Source organism: Diabrotica virgifera, chromosome 9 (assembly GCF_917563875.1).
Source record: "Diabrotica virgifera virgifera chromosome 9, PGI_DIABVI_V3a".
Lineage (NCBI taxonomy): Eukaryota > Metazoa > Arthropoda > Insecta > Coleoptera > Chrysomelidae > Diabrotica > Diabrotica virgifera.
This window is the reverse complement of record NC_065451.1, coordinates 175818767-175845265: the sequence shown is the minus strand read 5'-3', so window position 1 is coordinate 175845265 and position 26499 is coordinate 175818767. Positions and strand designations below refer to the sequence as shown.

General features: G+C 33.2%; 1 protein-coding gene across 2 annotated transcripts; it reads right to left on the bottom strand.

Annotated features, from left to right (window-relative positions):
* Positions 1–1213: 1213 nt before the first annotated feature.
* LOC126891964 (uncharacterized) lies at positions 1214–22634 on the bottom strand. 2 transcript variants are annotated; one of them, XM_050661325.1, is made up of 3 exons: positions 22333–22634; positions 1572–1700; positions 1214–1392 (listed from the first exon to the last, which is right to left on the bottom strand). In XM_050661325.1, exons 1-3 carry the CDS (start codon positions 22572–22574, stop codon positions 1236–1238), a joined length of 528 nt encoding a protein of 175 aa, XP_050517282.1. In that variant the 5' UTR covers positions 22575–22634; the 3' UTR covers positions 1214–1235. The 2 variants fall into 2 exon arrangements, with proteins under 2 accessions (XP_050517282.1, XP_050517281.1); XM_050661324.1 differs by having other exon boundaries at positions 1572–1703; positions 22333–22623.
* Positions 22635–26499: the final 3865 nt, after the last annotated feature.

The window sequence follows — 26499 nt, the reverse complement described above, 5'->3', positions numbered from 1 at the left end:
AAATCGGTTTTTCTAGAAAACGGTGTATCCTACCGACTTAAAGCAAGAGTACCTTTTAGTACTAAAATACCTCACAATTTAATAATCCAGTATCAAAAATGCTTAAAAGTTAAAGACAAAAAAGTTATGCGATAAAGTAACCGTTGGCCCACCCAAAACGGACGCCTATGACTGGTACTAGAAATTCACAATAGATGGAATCAATTTAACTATAAAAGATAAATATGTGTACCAATTTTCGTTTTTCTAACTAGAAGCGTTCTGGAGGTATTTAAGAAAAACTAGTTAAAAGACGCCATCTTCAAAGAGCTCTAGCTCCCTTAGGAAGCATTTTCGAACTATGTAAATTGGGTTAAATTGTCTTAAAATTATCTGAGGAATCTTCTGTCTTCGTTTGTCGGTTGAGTTTCTGGACACCCTGTATAAAGGCCAATAGACTCCGATGGGCAGGGCATGTACGCAGTAACGACAATCGCCTTATAAATAATATGTTCTGGGAAAGGCCAGATGGAAGAAGGTCTGTAGGGCGGTCTAGAAAAAGGTGAAAAGATGCAGTGAAAGAAGATCTAGAGAAAAGGGGAGTGCGACAATGGGAATTAGTGGCACAGGACCGACAAACATGGAAGGCAATAGTAAACGCGGCAAAGACTCACGAAGAGTTGTAGCGCCATTGATGATGATGATGATAAACATTACAACAGTGGCGCACCCAGGGGGGGTTTTGGGGGTTAAAACCCCTCCCAGGGCATATAAAGGATAGTAGGAAAATGTAACTTGTCTTTAACAAACTATACAAAAAAATTTCTGTACCCAAGCCAAACCCCCCCCCCAGAGGAAAATTCTAGGTGCGCCACTGCATTACAAAAAGAAAAATACAGAATACTTTGATCACATGATCACTAAATACCATCTATTTAATATCTAATCCGAATTTATCATCAAAGAAGCCTTAGATGAAGATATAGGAAATAGGGAAGGTATAACCGGAAGTAGCAAATACATAGATGAAAATATTTTCATTAAATAAATTACTCTTCAAAACCCCTTCATTCCAATTTTCATGATTAAGTTGCCTTTAGTTCTTGAGATATTTCTCATGGACCTTATATCTGCCTCACCCTATATACTTCCAATCCAGTTTTTCTTACTATTATTTCTTATCTGTGATGTCCTTAACAGAGTTTTTATAAGAGGTACAAAAAAAAACAAAAAAGAAAAAAAAATATTTTATTAGATTAATTAGATGTCCAAATTGTAGGAAACTGTTTGAGCCTTTTAGACCACTTCTTTTCTAGATTCGTACATTCCTGTTTGAGCTTTTCACTTAGTGTCGTATTTAATTCTGCACTGACTCGTTTTGTATTGATTTTAATTTCTAGATCATCTGCCAATCTAAAAACAACAATATAGTTTAGAAAGCGACATGTGAAATTACATAAACAAGGGATCTATCTGTTTATGAAATGATCCCTTGTTTATGTAATTTCACACCTCGAACAATACCACCCCTCTGAGCTGAATATTAATTAGTCTCTTAGATAACTGGTACTACTATAGTTCATTGTACTTACGATTTAAGTTTGGTTTTGTTGTGTTTTACATAAACGATGACTGGAACTATTCTGACTATTTCTTCTTTTTGATGGTATGAAGTATTATTTTTCTGGGAACCCTTTTCTTTTTTGATCGGCACAATTAAACTGCTAGAAAATATAAACAAAAACAAAGTGTGATTAAAATTTATACACTAAAATAAAAAAATAATGATACAGTAGACTGTACTGTAGACTAATGCGAAGCTTCATACTAAACTTACGTGCATAGAAATCGACCCATTTAAAAATTTGGTCATTTTTGGTGTCTCATATTTCCTATATGACAGAACTTTATAAAGCTGAAACCTCTAACATTAATCATATAACAGCACTGCAAGTCTCAACAACAACCCTAGAACCAGATATTCTAAGGTCTGAAGTCGATGAAGCCATAAAACACCTTAAAAGAAATAAATCACCTGGTTGCGATGACATCACGACAGAACTTTTACAGAACATGGGTGAACATGGTCTCCAATTAATGTGGAGACTGTGCAATCATGTATGGAAAATCGGCAAATGGCCCAGTGATTGGTGTACCGCACTATTTACTCCCATTCATAAGAAAGGCGTAACCACAAAATGTAGTAACTACCGAACCATTTCACTAATTTTACACCCAAGTAAAATTCTGTTGAGAATCATCAAGTGTCGCATGCAGACATACCTGGATAGACAAATACCACAAGAACAGGCAGGCTTCGTTAAGGGTAAAGGCACAAGGGAGCAAATTCTTAATATGCGAAAACTCATTGAGAAAGCACGAGAATTCAAAATTCCGATGATCATCTGCTTTCTGGATTATCAGAAGGCATTTGACTGTGTAAACTGGACAGTTTTGTGGAAAGTTCTACATGAGATGGGGATTCCTGATCATCTGTCAGCTCTGGTGAAAAGCCTATATGAGAACAGTGAAACCAGAATAAGAATTGAAAACCATAAGTCCGATCCTTTTAAAATAGGTAGAGGAGTCCGACAAGGATGTATTCCATCTCCAAGTCTTTTTAATTTCTATGGGGAATATATAATGAGAAAAGCACTCGACAAATGGAATGGCGGTATTTCTATCGCAGGAAAGAAGATCTCAAATCTCAGATATGCAGATGATACAACATTAATATCTGCATCCGCAGAAGAAATGTCCAGCCTGCTGCAGCTAGTGGAAGCCGAAAGCAATAGATGTGGTCTCAAGATCAATAAACAAAAAACAAAAATTATGATAGTAGATTATTCAAATTCACTTCAGACAACAGGAGCCTTGGACCAGTTTGAAGTGGTTAACGAGTTCAATTATCTAGGATCCTACATCAGTAATACAGGATCTTGTGAAACAGAAATACGTAGGAGAATAGGCATGGCCAAAAACGCTATGAGTCGATTATCGAAAATCTGGAAAGATCGCTCCTTGTCGAAGAACACCAAAATAAGATTAGTACGTGCCTTAATTTTTCCCATATTTAATTACGGATCCGAAACATGGACAATGAAATCGGACGACAGAAAAAGGATTGACGCCTTTGAAATGTGGTGCTGGAGAAGAATGCTTCGGATCTCATGGACGGAACACAGAACAAATCACTTAATCCTCCAAGAGCTTAATATTCAGACTCGACTTTCCTCTATTTGCCTCTCCACCGTCTTAAAATTTTTTGGCCACATTGCAAGAAGAAGTGATGATAACCTTGAGAGACTTATAATTTCGGGAAACGTTGAAGGGCGCAGAAGTAGAGGTCGCTCACCTACTCGATGGACGGATCAAGTACAGAAAGCCAGTGGAAAGAGATAGTTGCTCATATTATAGGGAATCACGACACTCAGCAATGAGGAAACGACTGAGGAATAGGAGGATTTCCTAAACCTGTTAGCCGATTTAAGTGATTTTTTGAACATATTATAGCCTGATTTTTTAACAATATCACTGTAATAATATTGTTGCTAAACAGATAAATTTTCATTGTATACCGGGGGTACCAATCAACCTGTGTTTTTTCTCAAAGTTCGCATCACCCTGTGGAATATTCTAGCATTTATAAAATACTGAAATTAAAACGCAACTATAGCCTCAAGTTTTCTTAACATTCTGTTATTTGATTCATTCGTTTATGTTAGATAATAAAAAAGTTAGATACTTTAACAACTAGGCATGTTCTTCATCAATACATGGTGTTTCTAACAAACTTAAGGGATAATTCTGCATGAAAAATAATGACAGTTGGCTTTATAAACTTATGTCCACAAATGTTTCATTTCCGAGATACGGAATGTTGAATTTTTTCTTACAAACTGACGATTTATTTTATTGCTTTAAAACTGGTTGAGATATGTCAATGAAATTTGGTGGGTTTTTAGACGTAGCTATTGCACATTTTTTGACATACAATTAAGAATTTAATATTCACCATTAGCGCGAATACGTGTAATATGACCGATCATATTACCCGTATGCACTGGTGAATATAAAATTCTTAATTTTATGTCAAAAAATCCGCAATTACTATCTCTTAAAACCTACCAAATTTTATTTACATATCTCAACTGGTTTTAAAGCAATAAATAAATCGTCAGTTTGTAAGAAAAAATTCAACATCCCGTATCTCGGAAACGAAATATTTGCGGACATACGTTTATAAAGTCAACTGTTATTATTTTTTCATGCAGAATTACCCCTTAAAGTTTGTCGCACTTATTTAAAAACACCGTGTATATGATGAAGAACATGTCTAGTTGTTAAAGTACCTAACTTTTTTATTATCCAACATAAACGAATGAATCAAAAACAGAATGTTAAGAAAACCTGAGGCTATAGTTGAGTTTTAATTTCAGTATTTTATAAATGCTAGAATATTCCACAGGGTGATGCGAACTTTGAGAAAAAACAGGTTTGATTGGTACACCCGGTATACAATGAAAATTTACCTGTTTAGCAACAATATTATTACAAAAAATCCACAAGGAAAAAGTTTTCCTGTAGTTGGCTGTATACCATGTAATAAAAAAAACAGTAAAATCCTGTATAAAAGGTATATTTAAAAAGAGGTTTTAAATATACCTTTTATACAGGATTTTACTGTTTTTTTTAATATCATTACAGTGGTATTGTTAAAGAATCAGGCTATAACAAGTTCAAAAAATCACTTAACTCGGCCAACAGGTTTAGAAAATATGAGACATCAAAAATGACCATATTTTTAAGTGGGCCGATTTCTATGCACGTAAGTTTATGTTTTCTGTATTTTAAACTTAGAAAATATGCAGAGAAAATTTAAATATTTTTAAAATTTAATATAGTAATTTTATTATTTATTTATAATAAATAAATACTACCTCAAAAATTCACAACTAAAATGTTTGCAAGAACTAATGAATCATATCCATAAAACTCAAAGATCTAATCCATCTTCTGTATAATAGAGAAGTTCCCTTAAATATCATAAAATTATTAGAAACATCTACCAAAACAACAAAATGGAAGTCAGAATAGATGGACAACTCACAGAGCGTATGCTCTTCAATTTATTCATGGATGAAATCATCAAACATGACAACAACGAGGATACAGATATTTTAAAAAAATTGGGAAATACGGGGTGAAAAATATTTTCTCAGGAGTGAAAAAATATAAGTACTTTCAAAATAGGCCCGGAATCGGATAAAATGACTAATTCTAAGCAACTTTTGTTCTAGAGTTTTTTCAAGTCAATACTTTTCGAGTTATTTGTGAGTGAATATGTTCATTTTTAACAAAAAATAAAACATGCTTTTGGACGGGTTTTAGCAGATAACTCAAAAAGCAAGTAATCTAGCGAAAAAATATTCTGAGTAAAAATATAGCTTTTAAAAAATTGAAAAAAATGGTGTACGCGTGAGGTCTGCAGACCCAGTAGAAGCAGAGTTGTGTCTAATGAAAAGTAGGTTCTTCTTCGTCAAATTCCAAATCGAATATTTCAATATGAAATAACCAAAAAACAGAGCATTTTTCGGGGAAAATTCATTTCATTACAACTTCTTTAAAGTGTTTAAAAAAAGGTTTATTTTTGTTTAAAAAAAACTTTTAACAATAAAAATAAGTGAGTTACGCTCAAAATATTGTTGGTCTCTTTTATTTTTTGGTACAAAAATCGCGAAAATCACCCCCTAATAGCTTCCCAAATAAAATTAATCGTTACCGCTTCACAAGTTACTTTACTTATCTATTGTTTATATTACACAGGCCTACAGAAAAAAAAGGATACCGAATAAGTTACCGAACAAATGACCATCTACAAAGTATAAAACCCTAATAGAGAAAATAGTGGAATACAATAAACCTCTAGTTCTAGTTTTTATCGATTTTCATAAAGCCCTTGAACCAGATGAGCTTAGCAAAATATTACAGGCGCTTAAAGAATGCAGGCTAGATTATAGGTATACAAAATTATTACACAAAATATACTTATAGGCAACAACCACTGTCAAATTACATACTAACAGTAATCGCATAAAAATAGAACGGGGGGTTAGACAAGGAGACCCAATGTCACCTAAACTTTTTAATACGGTCTTAGAACATGCTTTTAAGAGTTTGGATTGGATGACAAAGGGAATAAAAATAGATGGAGAATACCTAAACAACTTACGCTTCGCCGATGATATAGTCATAGTAGCTGAGGATCTAGGTATGGCAAGAGAGATGGTACAAGAACTCGTTGTGGCTACAGAAAATGTAGGTTTAAATATAAACATCTCGAAAACAAAAATGATGACAAATTTGGTACCCAACCAGAATATCAGTATTGTTGGGAAGGAAATAGAACTCGTAGATAGATATAAATACCTGGGACATGAAATTACGATTGGCAGGGATATCCAGACACATGAACTGAAGAGAAGAATAGGTCTTGGGTGGGCAGCATTTGGAAAACTGAGAGAAACTTTTAAAAGTGAGTTGCCCACATGCCTAAAGAGAAAGGTATTTGATAAGTGCGTCCTCCCAGTCTTGACGTACGGATCAGAAACACTCACCTTAACAAAAGCCTCGGCTACCAAACTAAGAGTCACGCAGAGAAGAATGGAGCGGTCAATGTTAGGAATAACTCTGCGAGACAAAATCAGAAACGAAGAAATCAGGAGAAGAACAAAGGTGACTGACGTCATCGAGAGGATAGCCAAGTTGAAGTGGAGATGGGCAGGACACATAGCCAGAATGACAGATGGGCGATGGACGAAGAGGATATTGGAATGGAGGCCAAGAGAAGACAAGAGAAGCGTCGGTCGACCGCCTACAAGAAGGACTGACGACTTAAGAAAGGTAAATAAAAACTGGATGAGAGCGGCGCAGGATAGATGGGGTTGGAAACGAGGGGAGGAGGCCTATGTTCAGCAGTGGACTTTTAAGGCTGGATGATAATGATGACAGAAAAAAAAATGTTTTGGTGCCGTGAATCTTTAAGCTGATTTTTACTATATTAGGGGCGATAAATCGAAATATGGATTTCGTTTTTTTGTATCAGCTCTAGTTTTATGGATACGGCAAATTCCGACTAGAGTTTTAATATTTGAGATAATGAAGAGTATGTTATTCAAAGGAATATACATTGTTTAAATCATCTTGGAGGAGACTACTAACTCAGTGAGAGCTTTATTAGTGGACTGTTTAGCATAGGGTGAATTTAAAATAGAATAAAAAAAATAACAGTAAAAAAACCAGACCTTAAAGTAAATTGTAATAAAAATATTTCCTACCTTGTCATTTCTCGTTGCACAAGCTGGAGCAGGCCTGCTATTTTTCGTACTGCTATTGCTGAGTAGTATAAATCACTCGCGAGGACTATATTGAGTTTCTATACACTTTTCGGAATAATTGTAAGTGACTGTTAACCAAGAGAGTTGGTTGGCGAATTGTCTTTTTAAAAATGAGGCGAGTAGGCAGGTAATTACATACAAAAAACTTTAAGGTTTTTACTTGAAAATAATGATAAAAATTAATACATACTCACTGAATTAGGTATTGGCCTACTCGTATATACGGGGTGTCCCGTAATATTGAAAAGAAAATGAATTAAAATATTCTTTACAAAAACAAGAAAATTAAAAATTGTTATTCCTACTTATGTGGACGAACCACAACCGCCCACCACAATACGCAGTATTGTTACGGCTCAAAAGGCAAAGGACATAATTTTACTATAGAGCGTTTATATATACCACTATTAGTTTTCACTGTGGCCACTCTAACTATCCCATCAGATCCAGGATGAACCTCAATTATACGGCCCAAAGGCCATTGTAGCGGGGGAATATTATTTTGGCGGATTACCACTAAGGTACCTAGTTGGACGTTTGGAGACGGAGAATTCCATTTAGCCCTTTGATGAAGAGTTTGGAGGTACTCCTTAGACCACCGTTCCCAAATCTGTTGGTGCAACTTATTTAATAATTGCCAACGATTCAACCGATTGTGCGGAACATCGAGCAACGTTTCTTCGGGCGGAGCACTCAAAGGCTCCATGGTCAAAAAATGTCCTGGAGTTAACGCACTAAGATCGTTTGGGTCTGAACTTAACGGGCATATTGGCCTCGAATTCATGATGGCCTCAATTTGAGAAAAAATAGTATATAACTCTTCAAAAGTTAGTACTTGTTCTCCAATTGTGCGAATTAAATGACCCTTTACCGTCTTAATATTAGATTCCCATAAACCTCCAAAGTGTGGAGAAGAAGGGGGAATGAGATGCCATTGAATAGATTCATGAGAAGCAGCTTGTGATGCCAATCTGTTAAGTTCTGCTCTGGCTCCAACAAAGTTAGTGCCATTGTCACTATAAACATGTTGACATCGGCCTCTACGACTGACAAATCGCTTAAACGCAGCTAAAAACGCGTCAGTGGATAAATCAGATACGAGCTCTAAATGAAGAGCTTTTGTTGAGAAACAAATAAAAAGCGACAAATACGCTTTAAGAGTTTGAGACTTTCGAAGTTTGGAAGCTCTTATAGGAAAAGGGCCCGCAAAATCAACTCCAACATTACTGAAAGGTTTTAGTTGAGATATTCGAGCTAGCGGTAGATTTCCCATTAACGGAACTGGAGACAAAGGATTCACCTTAAAACATTTAACACATTTAGACAGTACTCTACGAATGGCTCGTTTGGAAGATATAATCCAAAAACGCTGAGAAATTAGGTATTGAACAGTTTGAAGCCCGGCGTGTAGATATTGCAGATGAGTAGATTCAATAATCATATCAGTTAATTTACAACTGTTAGGAAGTAATGCCGGAAATTTGCGATCATACGAAATGGGCGCATTAGCTAGGCGACTACCTACACGTAGAATTCCCTTTGCATCGATAAAAGGTGAAAGCTTTCTTAAATTTTTTGGAAGCAGCTGTTTATCTTGGATAAAATTTATTAAAGTATTAAAAAAGATCTGCTGTGTTCGTTTAACAAAAACCAGTAAGGAGTTATGTTGCTCCAATAAACTTAAACAACCTATTTCCAGATTACCATATCGGTTTTTGGTTACATAATGGAAAAAACGAATAATGTAACACAAACATCGAACACACCTGTTTAAAGACGAATGACGATCCAATAAAATATCTAAAAAATTATTGGGAATTTCAGCAATCAATGCGACAGTCCGCACTTCCAAATTTACATTAGTAGACTCCTTTGAATTAAGTTCAAAGAACGTTAGCGGATCAGATTGTAAGAAGGTTGGCCCCACCCACCATTTGGAACAGTTAATTAACTCAGAGGGTAAGCAACCCCTTGAACCAATGTCAGCAGGATTTTCTTCAGAAGGAACATAGTGCCAACATGAAGAAGTTACTCGATCCTGCACAAAAGCTACTCTATTGCTCACAAAAGTTTTCCACTGATGAGGGGAAGATTGTAACCAACGTAATGTAACAGCAGAATCAGAATAACAGTATATTTCCTTGATTTCTACTTTATCTTTAATAACAGAAGAAACAAAGAAGACTAGTCGAGCCACTAAAACCGCAGCAGACAATTCTAATCTGGGAATAGTAAGTCCCTTATTAATGGGTGCGACCTTAGATTTAGCTATAACAAAAGAAACAAAAGGTTGGCCTGAAGGTGATAAGCATCGAAAGTACAAGACAGCGCAGTAACCTTTCTCGCTAGCGTCACCAAAACAGTGAACTTCTAAGCGTAAAATATCGTCAATTAATAAACGACGAGGTAAATTTAATTTACTCAAATATGCTACATCATCAATGTATTTTTTCCACAAACGGATAATTTCTTTTGATGGAGCATCATCCCAACCAATCTTTTGAGTCCATATTCTTTGAATAAGGTGTTTAATTAGAAATGTTATTGGAGATAAAAATCCAAGAGGATCAAATATTTTTGCTAAATTGGACAAAAGATGACGTTTTGTACAAGAAGAGTCTAAAACTTGAACTTTAAAAGCAAATGTATCCGAAGAAGCGTCCCATTCCAACCCTAATACTTTAAGTGTTTTGGACGAAATATCATCATTAAATGTAAGAGGTTTTATTGCTAAATCTGATACAGCTAATCCTTTCAATAAATCGGGTACATTACTGGACCATTTTTTCAACTCAAAACCTCCTTTGGCAAGTAAGGCAATAAGTTCGTCTCTTAGTGCTAAGGCATTTTCGAAACTAGGACAGGAAGAAACGATATCATCAACGTAGGTTCCAGTTTTAAGTGCCTCGGCTGCTAGAGGAAACGAATCCCCGTCATCATTAGCCAACTGATGTAGACATCTAATAGCAAGATAAGGAGAACAAGAGAGACCATAAACAACTCTGTTGATACGAAGATCTCGAACAGGTTCAGAATTATTAGAACGCCAAAGTACTCTTTGATAATCTGTTTGAGTAGGATTAATTAAAATTTGCCTATACATTTTAGAAATATCGGCCGTAATTACATAACCATGCAATCGAAAATTAATCAAAATTGTACAGATGTCAGTCTGAAGCTTAGGACCAGTGAATAATTTGTCATTGAGTGAGGGTTGATTTGGAAGATGCCCGGAACCATTAAAAACGACCCTTAATTTACTTGTTAGACTTTCAGGTCTTAAAACACAATGATGCGATAAATAGTAAACATAAGGTGAATCGAAGTTATTCAATGGGACAGGTTCCATGTGACCGAGCTCAACAAATTCCTTCATAAAGGTGCGGTATTGGTCATAAAGTTCAGGAGATTTTTGAAGCCTTCTTTCTAATGAATAAAACCTACTAAGAGCAAGTGATCTAATATTAGGAAAGACAGGATTTTCTTCCTTAAAAGGTAGATCTACTACAAAGCGTCCTGAATGTTCACGCGTATAAGTATTCATAAACATATTTTCCACTTTAGCGTCATCAGGAGCTAAGCAAAAAACTTCAGGGACTGCTTCTAATTCCCAGAATTTCTTTATTTGCTGATCCAAAGAAACCGTATCTTCAACTTGGCAAAATAAAGACGTAAGAGTAGGTGCCTTTGAAATATTTACTTTTCCCATAAGCACATAGCCAAATATAGTATTAATTGCATCAGGTTCATCTTGATTGCCGTAAATACGTCCATCCAAAAGAATTGTAGAGAATACATCAGCTCCTAAAAGAATGTCTATGGATCCTCTACGAAAGAAGTTATCATCTGCTAACTTTAAATTAGCAATATGGGGCCAAGTATTAACTTCTAAATTACATAAAGGCTGATCCTCACATATTTTTGTCAAGACTAACGCATCGGTTGTCAAAATAGGAGAAGATTTACGTACTGGTTTAAAAGAAATGGTAACCCCACCTAAATTAGTGTTCGACTGCATAGAACCTAATCCTTGGATGTTAGCTGAAGTTTTCATGGGACGTAAACCTAAACGCCTAAGGGTCTTTTGACAGATGAAGGACGTCATGCTTCCCGAATCTAACAGACACCTAACAGGTTGGTAGTTACCGTGACAATCAAGCACCTCAATACATGCAGTGGAAAGCAAAGTACTTTTATCAGCGGAAGAAAAACACACAGAAACGGATGATCCAGTCGTTGAATTTAAAGTGGATGCCGCCGAATCTTGAACATTCTCTTCTTTCTTAGAAGAGGAGAAGCAAAGTAGTGTATGATGTTTTTTATGGCACGAGTGACAAGTCCATGTAGATTTGCATAGGCTAGAACGATGTGATCCAAGACAGTTAATACACATCTTGTTCTTTTTTATTAATTGAAATCGATCTACAGGAGATTTTGCCAAAAAAACGGAGCATTTATAAATGGCATGGGTATCATTAGTTTTACAGATAGAACATTTTGGTTCAGGTTCTGTTTGAGCAAGCAATGATGTAGATTTGGAAGAATTAGGTTTTTTAGAAAAGTTAGATTTTGGTTTAGTGTGAAAATCAATATTATCTAAAGCGAGACAACTTTGATTTAAAAAATCAATCAGTTTTTTATAGCTTGGGATGGTTGAATTATTATGAAAAAGCTCAAAACGTGTTACTAAAGAAACAGTTAATCGTTTTAAAATCATTTGAACAAGTATAAAATCCCAATGTATTGTGGGTAGTCCTAGCTTATTTAGAGATGCCACATTTTTCGAAAATGTATCTAACAACTTGCGTAGTTCTTTTGGATCTTCTGAAGTCAGTTGTGGTGAACTTTCAAGGTTATTCCATAAATTGGCAGCGATTACCCTAACATTATTAAACCTTTCACAAAGCAGATCATAGGCAATTGGATAATTGTTTGCTGTGATGTCAATATGATCCACAGCATCGCGCGCTGCACCCTTTAAACACGATAGTAACAAATTAAATTTGTCAATTGGTTGTAAGTAAGTAAGAGTATGAACGCGAGCATCAAACTGATCTATAAAACTTCTAAATTCAGTTATTTTTCCACTGAAAGATGGCAATTCCGGTTTCGGTAAATTAAAATAATTTATAGGTAAAGGATTTTGAGACTGTGAAGTTGATGTAGTTTGCTGACTTGATGTTGAAGATTTTCTAAAGGCTTGCACGTATGTTAATTTAATTTTATAATATAATTTGTCAAAATTACTACGGCAATCATCTTCGACTTTAAATAGCGCGTCCTCATTATCTTGCTCAGAAACTAACATAATTATTTTATTATGAAGATCATAAAAATTGTCACGAATTTTTTCCAATCCTTCATACATAACTTCCAAAACCGGGTAAAAATTCTTATCGTCAGCAGCTACCTTTAAAGCAACAGCATGAATTTCAGTCATTTGTTGCACTTCAACTTGTCTTAAAGATTGATATTTTTTAATTTTATCTGCCATTTTGTAAATTTAAATGTAGAATTAATAAATTTAGAAAAATATGAAATTAGCGTTAGGAAATAAAATAGGTTCACCACACGAAAATTAATAAAATACAACCGAACTTTGTGCTAATAAAATAGAAAACTATGTCCTCTGCTATTTGAATATTTATAGACAAAAAATAATTATAAAACATAAACCCTTTAAATAAAAATTACTGTGTAAAATAAACACACAGTTTCATCTATAATAGAGTCAACCTGTATAATAATTATTATAACAAAATTTGTCTATTGGCCGACGTTGACAATTTAATAATAATTACTTTTACATTAATGTGTTCCTTTTTTACTTAAAAAACAACATTAACTGAGGTATAGGTACCACTAACAATCGGCACAAACAAAAAACCAATGTACTAATTGATACGTGATTTTAATTTTGTAAAGAATATTTTATCGCCTTATGTTAAAGAATAACAAAAAATAAAGTCAAAGGAAATGCGGTTAAATAACCTGAATTTGATTCTGATCTTTGTAAATTAGCAAAGTATGACAATAAAATCAAACAATTCAGGTTTAAAAGAAACTTTCCCCGACTATATTACCCTCTTAGAAAAATGAAAAATGCAAGAAAAAAATATAGAAAATGGATCTATCAGGCTCGTAACGGATCAATAAATCATCTTGGAGGAGACTACTAACTCAGTGAGAGCTTTATTAGTGGACTGTTTAGCATAGGGTGAATTTAAAATAGAATAAAAAAAATAACAGTAAAAAAACCAGACCTTAAAGTAAATTGTAATAAAAATATTTCCTACCTTGTCATTTCTCGTTGCACAAGCTGGAGCAGGCCTGCTATTTTTCGTACTGCTATTGCTGAGTAGTATAAATCACTCGCGAGGACTATATTGAGTTTCTATACACTTTTCGGAATAATTGTAAGTGACTGTTAACCAAGAGAGTTGGTTGGCGAATTGTCTTTTTAAAAATGAGGCGAGTAGGCAGGTAATTACATACAAAAAACTTTAAGGTTTTTACTTGAAAATAATGATAAAAATTAATACATACTCACTGAATTAGGTATTGGCCTACTCGTATATACGGGGTGTCCCGTAATATTGAAAAGAAAATGAATTAAAATATTCTTTACAAAAACAAGAAAATTAAAAATTGTTATTCCTACTTATGTGGACGAACCATTGTTAATTAAACTTATTCCTCAGTATATATTTATTGTTGTCACTGTATTATGCCTTATTTATGGAAGAAATAATACTTTAATGTCGTTACATTACTATTTTATAAGGAAATAAAACAGCTTGAAGAGTATTTTGAAACTTTTAAAATGATACATTTACCACTTGTAAACCCATTCAGCTTCCACCCAATAATGGCTCATAGCCCATGGACCACGCTTCTCCTACATAGAAAGGAAGCTGTCCCAGATAAGTATGGAAAAACTTAAAGCTGGAATATTTGATAGAGCACAGATCAGACTTCTTACAAAGGATCCGGCTTTTGTGGGGTCAATGAAGAGAAAATGCTCGGCTTTCATTTGTGGATATTATGAACAATTTTATGCGAAATCACAAAAGTGAAAACTATGCTGAGCTGGTAAACCGTTTACTGAATAACTTCCAATCACTTGGATGGAATATGATCATCAAAGTCAACTATCTTCACAGCCACGTTTCCCTGAAAACTTAGGTGACACAAGTGAGGAGCAAGGTGAGAGACTTCACCAAGAGATAAAAACTATTGAGGACCGCTACCAAGACAGATGGGACATCCATATGATGGCAGATTTTTGCTGGGGTTTGAAGAAAGACTGTTTAAAAGTTCATTCCAGGAAATCAACGCAAGCGAAGCTTTCGTTACGTCAAGTAAAGTTTTTTTCTATTTTGTTAGTTTTTTCTCAAAACTAATTGTATATCTGTTTCATTGTACAAAGAGTTTTATTGTAGTTAAATGGCTTAATTCGCAGACGACATAGTTTTGTTCTCTGACAACCTCAAGGAGATATATGTGCAATGCTACATGAACTTCAGTTAGTGTGTGCCAGTGTAGGTCTTAAAATAAACAACTCCAAAACAAAATTCATGACAAACCTATTACCTAGCGGAAATATCAATATTGTAGACAACGAAGTAGAGCTAGAGGAAAAATGCATATACCTTGGACACGAAATAAAGATCAGAAGAGACAACGCAACATGCGAACTACGAAGAAGAATAAACCTAGCATGGGCAGCCTATGGAAAACTCAAAGACAACTTTAAAAGCGATATACCAATTTCTTTAAAACGTAAAACATGTGACCAATGTGTGTTGCCTGTGGTGACTTATGGTGCCAAAACTTTGACATTGACAGCTACAACTTCTAAAATGCTGAGGAATGCAATAGCTCAGAGGAAAATCGAAAGGTCAATGCTGAGTATATCGCTTCGTGACCGAGTTGGAGATTAAGAATTAAGACTAAGAACATGAGTTACCGATGTAATTTCCCGAATTGCCACCCTCAAATGGAACTGGGCCGTGCAAGTCGCCCGAATTAGTGATAGGAGGTGGACGAAGAGATTACTTGAGTGGAGGCCGAGATTAGACAAAAGTAGTAGAGGAAGACCCCTACTCGTTGGACTGACGATCTCAAAAAAATGTCAAGAAATTGGATGCAAAGTGCTAAAAATGGAGCACAATGGACAAAAATGAGGGAGGCCTATGTCCAGCAGTGGACACAAAGGGCTGATGATAATTAAATGACTTAACATATACGTATTTTTTAATTGTGTGGTTTTTATTTCAATTTAGTATATCCATATCAGCATATTCGTATTTTAATGCATAAAAGCTGGCATGACCTACGTTATCTTGAAAACTAGAGCTGATAGCGCAAAACCAAAGTCATATTCGAAATCAGCACCCAAAATATACCTAAAATCAGCTCTAAACACTTTGGCACCAAAAACACTGTCGGCCTGTGTTATCTATATCTAAGTATCATTGGTTCAAAGTGTTCACTTTAAAAAAAAATTGGGTTTAAAATAAAACATTTTTTTTAATTTGAAAAATTAAAAATTTCATGGAATTAACTTAAAAATTATTAGTAATACCAAAAATCTTAAAGAGTAATAAAATGTACGTTTTGCTTTTCTGAATATTTTTGCTGTTTTGTTTTCTTGTTTGACAAAAATTGGCTATGCTATGGCTATTCAAAATTTGCCTAAACTCGTGATTAGTTACTCGTTCAAGCCATTTTAACTACAGCTTTTTCAAAAATAAGCACTTTGAACCGATGAAACTTACAGATTATACAGGGTGTCCCGAAAAGATTGGTCATAAATTATACCACAGATTCTGGGGTCAAAAATAGGTTGATTGAACCTGACTTACCTATATACAATAGTGCACACAAAAAAGCTACAGCCCTTTGAAGTTACAAAATAAAAGTCGATTTTTTTTCATATATCGAAAACTCTTAGATATTTTTTATTGAAAATGGACAGGTGGCATTCTTATGGTAGCAACATCTTATAAAAAAATTAATGTGAAATTTGTGCATCCCATAAAAATTTTATGAGGGTTTTGTTCCCTTAAACCCCTCAAACTTTTGTGTACGTTCCAATTAAATTATTATTGTGGCACCAATAGTTAAACACAATGTTTTTAAAACTTTTTTGACTCTTAGTACTTCTTTGATAAGTCAGTGGTTATCGACATATTTTGAATATTTGTCGAATCCACCACATATTTGTATATGGTAAGTACGATTATAGAGACCTATTGATAATCTGAAAATTTATTTATAATTTACATTTTTAGGCATATTTTGAAAAAGTAGCCACATCTCGATAAAAGGTGACTTATCAAAAAAAGAATAAGAGGCAAAAAAGTTTTAAAAACACTGTGTTTAACTAATGGTACCACAATAATAGTTTAATTGGAACGTACACATACATTTGGGGGGTTTAAAGGAACAAAACCCCCATAAAATTTATATGTAAATATATTAAAAAAGAAGCTGCATCTCGATAAAAACTCGCTTATCGAAAAAATACTAAGAGGCAAAAAAGTTTCAAAAACGTTGTGTTTAACTAATGGTACCACAATAATGAGTTAATTGAAACGTACACAAAAGTTTGGGGGGATTTAAGGGAACAAAACCCCCATAAAATGTTTATGGGGTGGACAAATCTCATTATAATTTTGTTTTAAGATTTTCCTGCCATAATAATAATACATGTCCAGTTTCAATAAAAAAGCTCTAATAGTTTTCGATATATTGAAAAAAATCGATTTCCATTTTGTAACTTCAAAGGGCTGTAACTTTTTTTATGAGCACATTTGTACTAAGGTAAGTTAGGTTCAATCGAACTATTTTTGACTCCATAATGTGTGGTATAATTTATGACCAATCTTTTCGGGACACCCTGTATAAATAATACATAAGTAAAGTAACTTGTGAAGTGGTAATGATAAAATTTATTTGTGATGCTAATTAGGGGGTGATTTTCGCGATTTTTTTACCAAAAAAATAAAAGGGACCAACAATATTTTGAGCGCAACTCACTTACTTTTAATGTTACAAGTTTTTTTAAAAAACAAAAATAAACCTTTTTTTAAACACTTTAAAAGAGTTAAAATGAATTTTCTCCGAAAAGTGCTTCGTTTTTGGGTTATTTCACAGTGAAATATTCGATTTGGAATTTGATGAAGAAGAACCTACTTTTCATTAGCTACAACTCCGCTTCTTCTGGGTCTACATACCTCTGGCATGCACCATTTTTTTCAGTTTTTTATAAGCTATATTTTTGCTAAGAATATTTTTTTCGCTGAAATACTTACTTTTTGAGTTATCTCCGAAAAACCGTCAAAAAACATGTTTTTTTTCTGTTAATAACTCGAAAAGTATTGACTTAAGGAAAAAACTCTATATAACAAAAGTTGCTTAGAATTAGTCATTTTATCCAATTCCGGACTTATTTTGAATGTATATTTTTCACCTTCAAAAGGGGGGTTTTCCCCTCCATTTTTGTAAAATGGAGGGGATGTAGAATTGTAAACTTTTTCTTATATAATAATAGGTAATTTCAACTACCAATTCCCAAATTTTCATCCTTCCTTTATTTTTTTTGGGGTCAGATTGTTCTTTGATCGGGCTAGCCCGATCAGGGAACACAAAATTTTACGAAAACCTCCAAGAATGGGAAATAAATAAGTAAAGACACACTGTTACGCAGACGACGCAATATTGATAGCGATAGGCGATAGCCCAAGATGAAGATAGACTGTAGTCCACAGATTTAACATAAGATCAAAAGAATTTAATATGACAATCTAAAATACCTTAGAATTATACAGTTCAGCTGCGGAGACCTGGACAGAGAAGTGAGAGATGAAGTACAAAAAGGAAATAGACTGGAAGAATGTCTTAATAGCACTAGGTATGTGGCGAAACCGACATAATATTAATACTGAATTTAAGTCAAAAACTTATAAAGCCAGTCTAAGACCAATAACTACCTATGCAAATGCATCAGAAACAAAACCCGACACAGCCATAACACAAAGACTAATGGAAATGGTAGAGATGAGACGGAATGGGACGTTTCGATGCCGCCGGTTCATCGCCGGCCGTTTCGATGCCGCCGGTTCATCGCCAGTCCATTTCATCGCCGTCATATCTCGCATTTCCTAGAATTCCTAATTAATACTAAAAATAACTAATAATTGTAACTGTCGAAAATTCGGAAATATATCAGATAGCGATTAATTGACTGGCGATGAATCGGCCGGCATCGGCATCGAACTGGCGGCATCGAAACGGCGGCGATGAAACGTCCTAGACCCGAGATGAGAGTAGTGAGAAGAATTACAGGTAATACGCTGAGAGATCGAAAGAAAAGTGAAGACATTAGAATAAAATATAATGTACAGGGTTATTCACTATATTTTGACCCCCCCTGTAAACTGCTTTATTTACAGAATTAGAAAAAAATGTAAAATACAAAAGTTATTCGATTTTTAAATTATGATTTTTTGACATATATATTGTACTAGTGACGTCATCCATTTGGGCGTGATGACGTAATCGACTATTTTTTTTAAATAGGAATCGGGATTGAGTGCTAGCTCATTTGAAAGGGTATTCAATTCCCTATTCAGTAATGGCAACATTAACATGATTAATTATACAGGGTGCCCAAAAAAATTTTTTTAAATTAAATTAATTGACACAAAAAGAAGAATGTAAATGTAATTTATTTAATTCAAAATACTTTCTACTACTGTCAGGAAACAAAAATACATGTTTATTGAACAAATAAAAATTACTTTTCACAATTCAATGTTCAAGCTGCCACCCATCTGCCTCTTGGCAATTTGAACATTCAATTTAAGCAAAAATAAGGTTTATTTGTGCAATAAACTTTTATTTCTGTTTTCTAGCAGCAGTAAAATGTATTTTAAAATAAATAAATTATATACATTCTTCTTTTTGTGTCAATTAATTTAATTCAATTTTTTTTTGACACCCTGTATAATGAATCATGTTAGTGTTTATATTACTGAATAAGGAATTAAATAACCTTTCAAATGAGCTAGCGCTCGACCCCTATTCCTATTTAAAAAAGAGTCGATTACGTCATCACGCCCAAATGGATGTCACTAGTACGATATACAGGGTGTTAGTAAATAAGTATGAAACATTTTTAGGGCTAATTCTACATGAAAAATTAATACCAGTTTTTTCTATAAACATATGTCCGCAAATGCTTAGTTTCGGAGATACGGGGTGTTGAAATTTTTATTTCAAACTGCCAATTTATTTATTGCTCTAAGACCAGTTGAGCTATGAAAATGAAATTTGGTGAGTTTTAGGAGGTAGTTATTACGAATTTTTTGAAATACAATTTAGAATTTTGTATTCATCATTGGCGCGCCTACGGGCAGTGGTCTGAATTATTTTAAAGAAAAAAATAGTACGCCACTGAAATATTTCGAATTAGAAATTATTTTTAAATTTCACGTCTAATTTATGATTAAAAACCTTTCTTGCCTTTTTTTCATATGATGCACCGTTTTTATGCAGAAAAATAAAACATCTTGGCGCATATTTTTCATTTCTTAGTACATCATCAAGAACTATCCAATATAATAATACTAAACTAGAACAATAACAGAAAATATTACTAATACCATTTCAACTAGGTGCAAAGCTGCAAGAAATGTTTAAAATGATCTCCTTTACAGGTAACAGAAGAATTGTATATTCATCATTGGCGCGCGTACGGGTAATGGTCTGAATTTTTTTAAGAAAAAAATAGTACGCCACTGGGATATGTCAAACTAAAAATCATTTTTGAATTCCTCGTTCAATTTACGACAAAAAATCTTTCTTGCCTTTTTTTCATACGAAGCGCCGTTTTTATACAAAAAAATAAAACATCTTAACGCTTACCAAGTATTTGAGGTAGTTTCCATATGCATAGAAACTTAGTTCAAATACTTTGTAAACGTTAAGATGTTTAATTTTTTGCATAAAAACGGCGCCGCATATGAAAAAAGGCAAGAAAGTTTTTTTGTCGTAAATTGAACGAGGAATTCAAAAATGATTTTTAGTTTGACATATCCCAGTGGCGTACTATTTTTTTCTTCAAAAAATTCAGACCATTACCCGTACGCGCGCCAATGATGAATATACAATTCTTCTGTTACCTGTAAAGGAGATCATTTTAAACATTTCTTGCAGCTTTGCACCTAGTTGAAATGGTATTAGTAATATTTTCTGTTATTGTTCTAGTTTAGTATTATTATATTGGAGAGTTCTTGATGATGTATTAAGAAATGAAAAATATGCGCCAAGATGTTTTATTTTTCTGTATAAAAACGGTGCATCATATGAAAAAAAGGCAAGAAAGGTTTTTAATCATAAATTAGACGTGAAATTTAAAAATAATTTCTAATTCGAAATATTTCAGTGGTGTACTATTTTTTTCTTTAAAATAATTCAGACCATTGCCCGTAGGCGCGCCAATGATGAATACAAAATTCTAAATTGTATTTCAAAAAATTCATAATAACTACCTCCTAAAACTCACCAAATTTCATTTTCATAGCTCAACTGGTCTTAGAGCAATAAATAAATTGGCAGTTTGAAATAAAAATTTCAACACCCCGTATCTCCGAAACTAAGCATTTGCGGACATATTTATGTTTATAGAGAAAACTGGTATTAATTTTTCATGTAGAATTAGCCCTTAAAATTTTTCATACTTATTTACTAACACTCTGTATATGTCAAAAATCATAATTTAAAAATCGAATAACTGTTGTATTTTACATTTTTTTTTAATTCTGTAAATAAAGCAGTTTACAGGGGGGTCAAAATATAGTGAATAACCCTGTACCGTGTATCTATACACGAATGGACACTAAATAGAAAAAAAAAGAGAATGGAATAACCACATAAGCAGGATGGGGAGACCCGTGTGGTCAAAATAGCAATATGCGAGGAAATGAAGTACCTATTACATACCTCTAACTTTTTTTAAGTAAGACGGATCGTTATGAAACCTTTTGCATTCGATTCGGGAGAGCTTCGGGAAAATTGTTCACTACTTGCCATATAGTCCAATCAACAGCCATTTTCTCGTGGAATTTTGAGAACCAAGGTCGATTTCTTTGAAAATTTGGATTTAGGTAGTAATTATAACCTTTGTCAAAATCTGCCCTATGCCGAACTACGCTTTTGCCTGGGGGTGAAAACAACCCCATCTAGGGGATGAATATTTTTTAATCAAAATAACTATGGCAATCGATAGAGTGACTAATTTTGAGTAAATTTTGTTCTACAAATTTTTTTTGCAAAATTGGCACTTTCCAAGGTATTTGCGATTGAAACTATGCATTTTTCATTGAAAAAACTCACGTTTTATAACGGGTTTTCATGAATAACGCAAAAAAAATTTTATAAAAAAAGGCGTTAAGAACAAAACTGTAGCTAACAAAAAAACAAAGAAATTTGAGTCTAAAAGACCTATGTAAACCCAATAACGACTGAGTTATTGCTATTTAAATAGAATATTTTTTGCTTAGAATTGACGTTTTTATCAACTTTGGCGGTCAAAATATATCTAATAAAAAATGTCCACCCCCGAGATGGGGTGGCAACCACCCCCATGGTAAAAGCGCTTTTCTGCATCATATAGATTTTGATCCTTGGACTTTCCACCACTTATTGTCAAATTTTCAAGCAAATCGATCCATTCTGTAAAAATTGCGAGGTTTTGTCCTATTTTAAGCTTCATTACTTGATGGACTATCATATTATAAGATATAAAATTATAAACTTGGTTCGAACGTAACGCGATTTAAATGTATAATGGATTAAAAAACTAAAATAAAAATGGAATAAATAAAAGACATATCAATCAAACCTTGAATGCACGAAGTGAATGTTTCTTAAACAGTAATGTACTAACGTTTTAATTTTTTTCTCAGCAACTTCTTTCTCTTCCTTGATAGGAAACGAATAAACTTTCTTGGAGATTTTTCTACCAGGACTCAACATGCTGATAGGAATCGGAGGTAAGGATCTGATTCTTCTGGACCATCTCTGTGCTATGGGTTCCCTTTTCCCTTTGACTCGGCTCTTTGAAAATAACGTCACTGCTGGTCTAATCGTATGGATAACTTTTAATTTTGTCTTTAACTTCCCCTGCATTTTCTTTAAAGTGACATAAATAAAAAATATAATCAACAAAATGTCATAGTGGTTGACAATATCAATCTAGATTATAGAAACGTGATATAGTAGGGGAGATAAGTATGCTAAATTTGCGGTTACTCGAGCGCTATGGGGACCTATAGGTTGTGAAGATTAGGTCCTAAAACCAAAAAAGTTAAGTTTTCCATTTTAGTGAGGACTTTCCATTTTTTAATTTAATGCTCCATTTCCAACAATCGCTTTTTCCGATTATAGCGTTTTCCAAATCTGCAATAAAAAATGGAGGCACCTATTTAAGATTTTGAGGTAACCTCCGTGGGGGGTCGTGTTCGGTGTCATTCGATATATTTTTCAAAAATATTGAATACATGTATTTTTCAGTTTTTCGAAATGATGTTCATTTCGCGAAATATCGCGGTGTTCCTATTTAAAATTTACCCCTCTCTGTGGGTGGCGGCGTTTCAGTATCATTCGATGGATTTTTGAAAAATATTGAATACTTACATATTTTTTAGTTTTTCGATCTGACGTTCATTTTGCGAAATATTCGCTTTTTTTGTGAAACTTTGTGACTCGCCCATTTCGTTACGCTCAAATCGTCAGATTTTTGAAATATAAGTACACTATTCTGTATGTACTTAATTTACCTTATAGCCCGATCAGGGAACACAAAATTTTACGAAAACCTCCAAAAAAATAAAGGAAGGATTTGGAAATAAGTAGTTGAAATTGTCTATTATTATATAAGAAAAAGTTTACAATTCTACATCCCTCCATTTTACAAAAATTGGAAAATACGGGGTGAAAAATATTTTCTCGTGAGTGAAAAAATATATGTTCAAAATAGGCCCGGAATTGGATAAAATGACTAATTCTAAGCAACTTTTGTTTTTTCACTAAGTCAATACTTTTCGAGTTATTTGCGAGTGAATATGTTCATTTTTAACAAAAAAAAACATGTTTATGGACGGTTTTTCGCAGATAACTCAAAAAGTAAGTATTCTAGCGAAAAAAATATTCTAAGTAAAAATATAGCCTATAAAAAATTGAAAAAATGGTGTACGCGTGAGGTCTGCAGACCCAGTATAAGCAGACTTGTAGCTAATGAAAAGTAGGTTCTTCTTCGTCAAATTCCAAATCAAATATTTCAATGTGAAATAACCAAAAAACAGAGCACTTTTTGGGGAAAATTCATTACAACTTTTTTAAAGTGTTTAAAAAAAGTTTATTTTTGTTTTATAAAAAAATTTCTGACATTAAAAATAAGTGAGTTACGCTCAAAATATTATTGGTCCCTTTTATTTTTTGGTACAAAAATCGCGAAAATCACCCCCTAATTAGCTTCCCAAATAAAATTAATCGTTACCGCTTCACAAGTTACTTTACTTATGTATTGTTTATATTATCTATAAGTTTCATTGGTTTAAAAATGGAATTTTTCATGGAATTAAATTATTAGTAATACCAAAAATCTTAAAGAGTAATAAAATGTACGTTTTGCTTTTCTGAATATTTTTTCTTCTTTGTTTTCTTGTTATACTAAAATTGATTATGCTATGGCTATTCAAAATTTGCCTAAACTCTTGATTAGGTAGTTACTCGTTCAAGCCATTTTAACTTCAGCTTTTTCAAAAATAAGCACTTTGAACCGATGACACTTACAGATCATATAAATAATACGTAAGCAAAGTAACTTGTGAAGTGGTAATGAAAAAATTTATTTGTGATGCTAATTAGGGGATGATATTCGCGATTTTTTTACCAAAAAATAAAAGGGACCAACAATATTTTGAGCGTAACTCACTTACTTTTAGTGTTACAAGTTTTTTTAAAAAACAAAAATAATCATTTTTTTAAACACTTTAAAAAAGTTGAAATGAATTTCCCCGAAAAGTGCTCCGTTTTTGGGTTATTTCACATTGAAATATTCGATTTGGAATGTTATGAAGAAGAACCTACTTTTCGTTAGCTACAACTCTGCTTCTACTTAGTCTACAGACCTCAAGCATACACCATTTTTTCAGTTTTTTAAAAGCTATATTTTTGCTAAGTATATTTTTTTCACTGAAATACTTACTTTTTAAGTTATCTCTGAAAAACCGTCCAAAAACATGTTTTTTTTTCTGTTAAAAATGAACATATTCACTTGCAAATAACTCGAAAAGTATTGACTTAGGGAAAAAACTCTATAGAACAAAAGTTGCTTAGAATTAGTCATATTATCTAATTCCGGACTTATTTTGAATGTGTATTTTTCACCTTCGAGAGGGGTGTATTCCCCTCCATTTTTCAAAAATGGAGGGGATGTAGAATTGTAAACTTTTTCTTATATAATAATAGACAATTTCAACTACCTAGTCCCAAATTTTCATCCTTCCTTTATTTTTTTTTTGGTCAGATTGTTCTTTGATCGGGCTATTATCTTAATCTGACGATTTCGAGTTTTTCTAAGGATAGATTTTTTTCGGACTCCCCTTAACGAACATCCCTTTATTAAGATCCAATATATATTAGGGGTACATTTACAGGGTGCAAGGTTTCTCCCAATGTGATTTTCTGACGCGCTCGAGTAACTTCAAAAATCCCCGCTTCGGCTCCCCACCAATAAAAACGGAAAAACTAATACGAAGTACATGTTTAAAAGCGTAGGCGCAAAATTTCGCGGCAATGTGTTTTAAATGCATTAATTTTTTTCGAATCCTGAGAAAACTAATAAGTATTTTTGAAAAATTGAAACGCAGAATGAAATATTACCTACATTATTACCGAGTACCTAAAGTCCCTTAGAATAACCAAAAAGTTTCTCTTGAATGAGATATTTGAAATTAAAAATCACACTACATTTTCTCTTAGTTTTTCACCCCTGTAACTTATTAAAATAAACTTTATAGAAGTTTTCAGGGACTTTCGGCCCTCGGTAATAATGCAATCTTTAATTTTTTTTGTTCTGATTCTGGCCTTGGTTTTTAACCTTTAGCCACGTAATTACATATAAAATTATTATTTGTTCATAAGTACAAAATTGTCCAGTATACACTTAAAAATAAAGAATAATAAAAAATAAAGCTTACAAATAACAATGTCTACTTACTATGTTATTAAATACAACTATGCTAATTTTTTTTCTTCACTACGGTAGGAACTAAATCCGATTCATCCTCTCGGAGATTTAGAACCTCTTAGTGATTTTTTTTATTTATTTATTTATTTTTTTTTATTTTTAACTTTTTTTATATATATTTTTTTTATTATTTTTTTAATTCTGCGTTTAAATTTCTTAAATATGTATATGTAGTTATTAGTTTTATCATAATTCGAAAAAAAAATGAATGCATTTAAAACACATTGGTGCGAAATTTTGCGCCTACGTGCTTAATTGTCAAAGGGTAGAAAAACGTGCAGATTAGCTACCTATATATTAAACGATTAGACAAAAAATTCTTCTTCCTACTATTCTAACAAGTGTATACCTGTTTCAACACAAGTTTTAGACTAAATTGATCTCTTTCTTGGAGCTCTATTACCAGAGCCTATTTTACTTCAAATCAGGCCCGAGGCACTACACAATTTTCGGGCCCCTAAATATAATTTAATAACAATAGTAATAATAATAATAACTTTTTCAGGTAACAGGTAACTTTTTTTTAATATTATCCGACTTATAGAGTAGAGAATTTTCTCTTATAGAGAAATATAGTTGCACTAGGACTTACAATTACACATTGTTTAATTGTTTATATAAATTATTAAACATGAGTAAAATTGAATAGGTATATAGTACATTACTGGTAGATACATTATAAATAACAATAAAAAATGTGATTAACATACTAAAATATTATATACAGAAATTACCTGCAACTAAAATATAATACAAACACTGTCTCTATACTTATTATACAGTGAGGACGTTTGAGTTGGA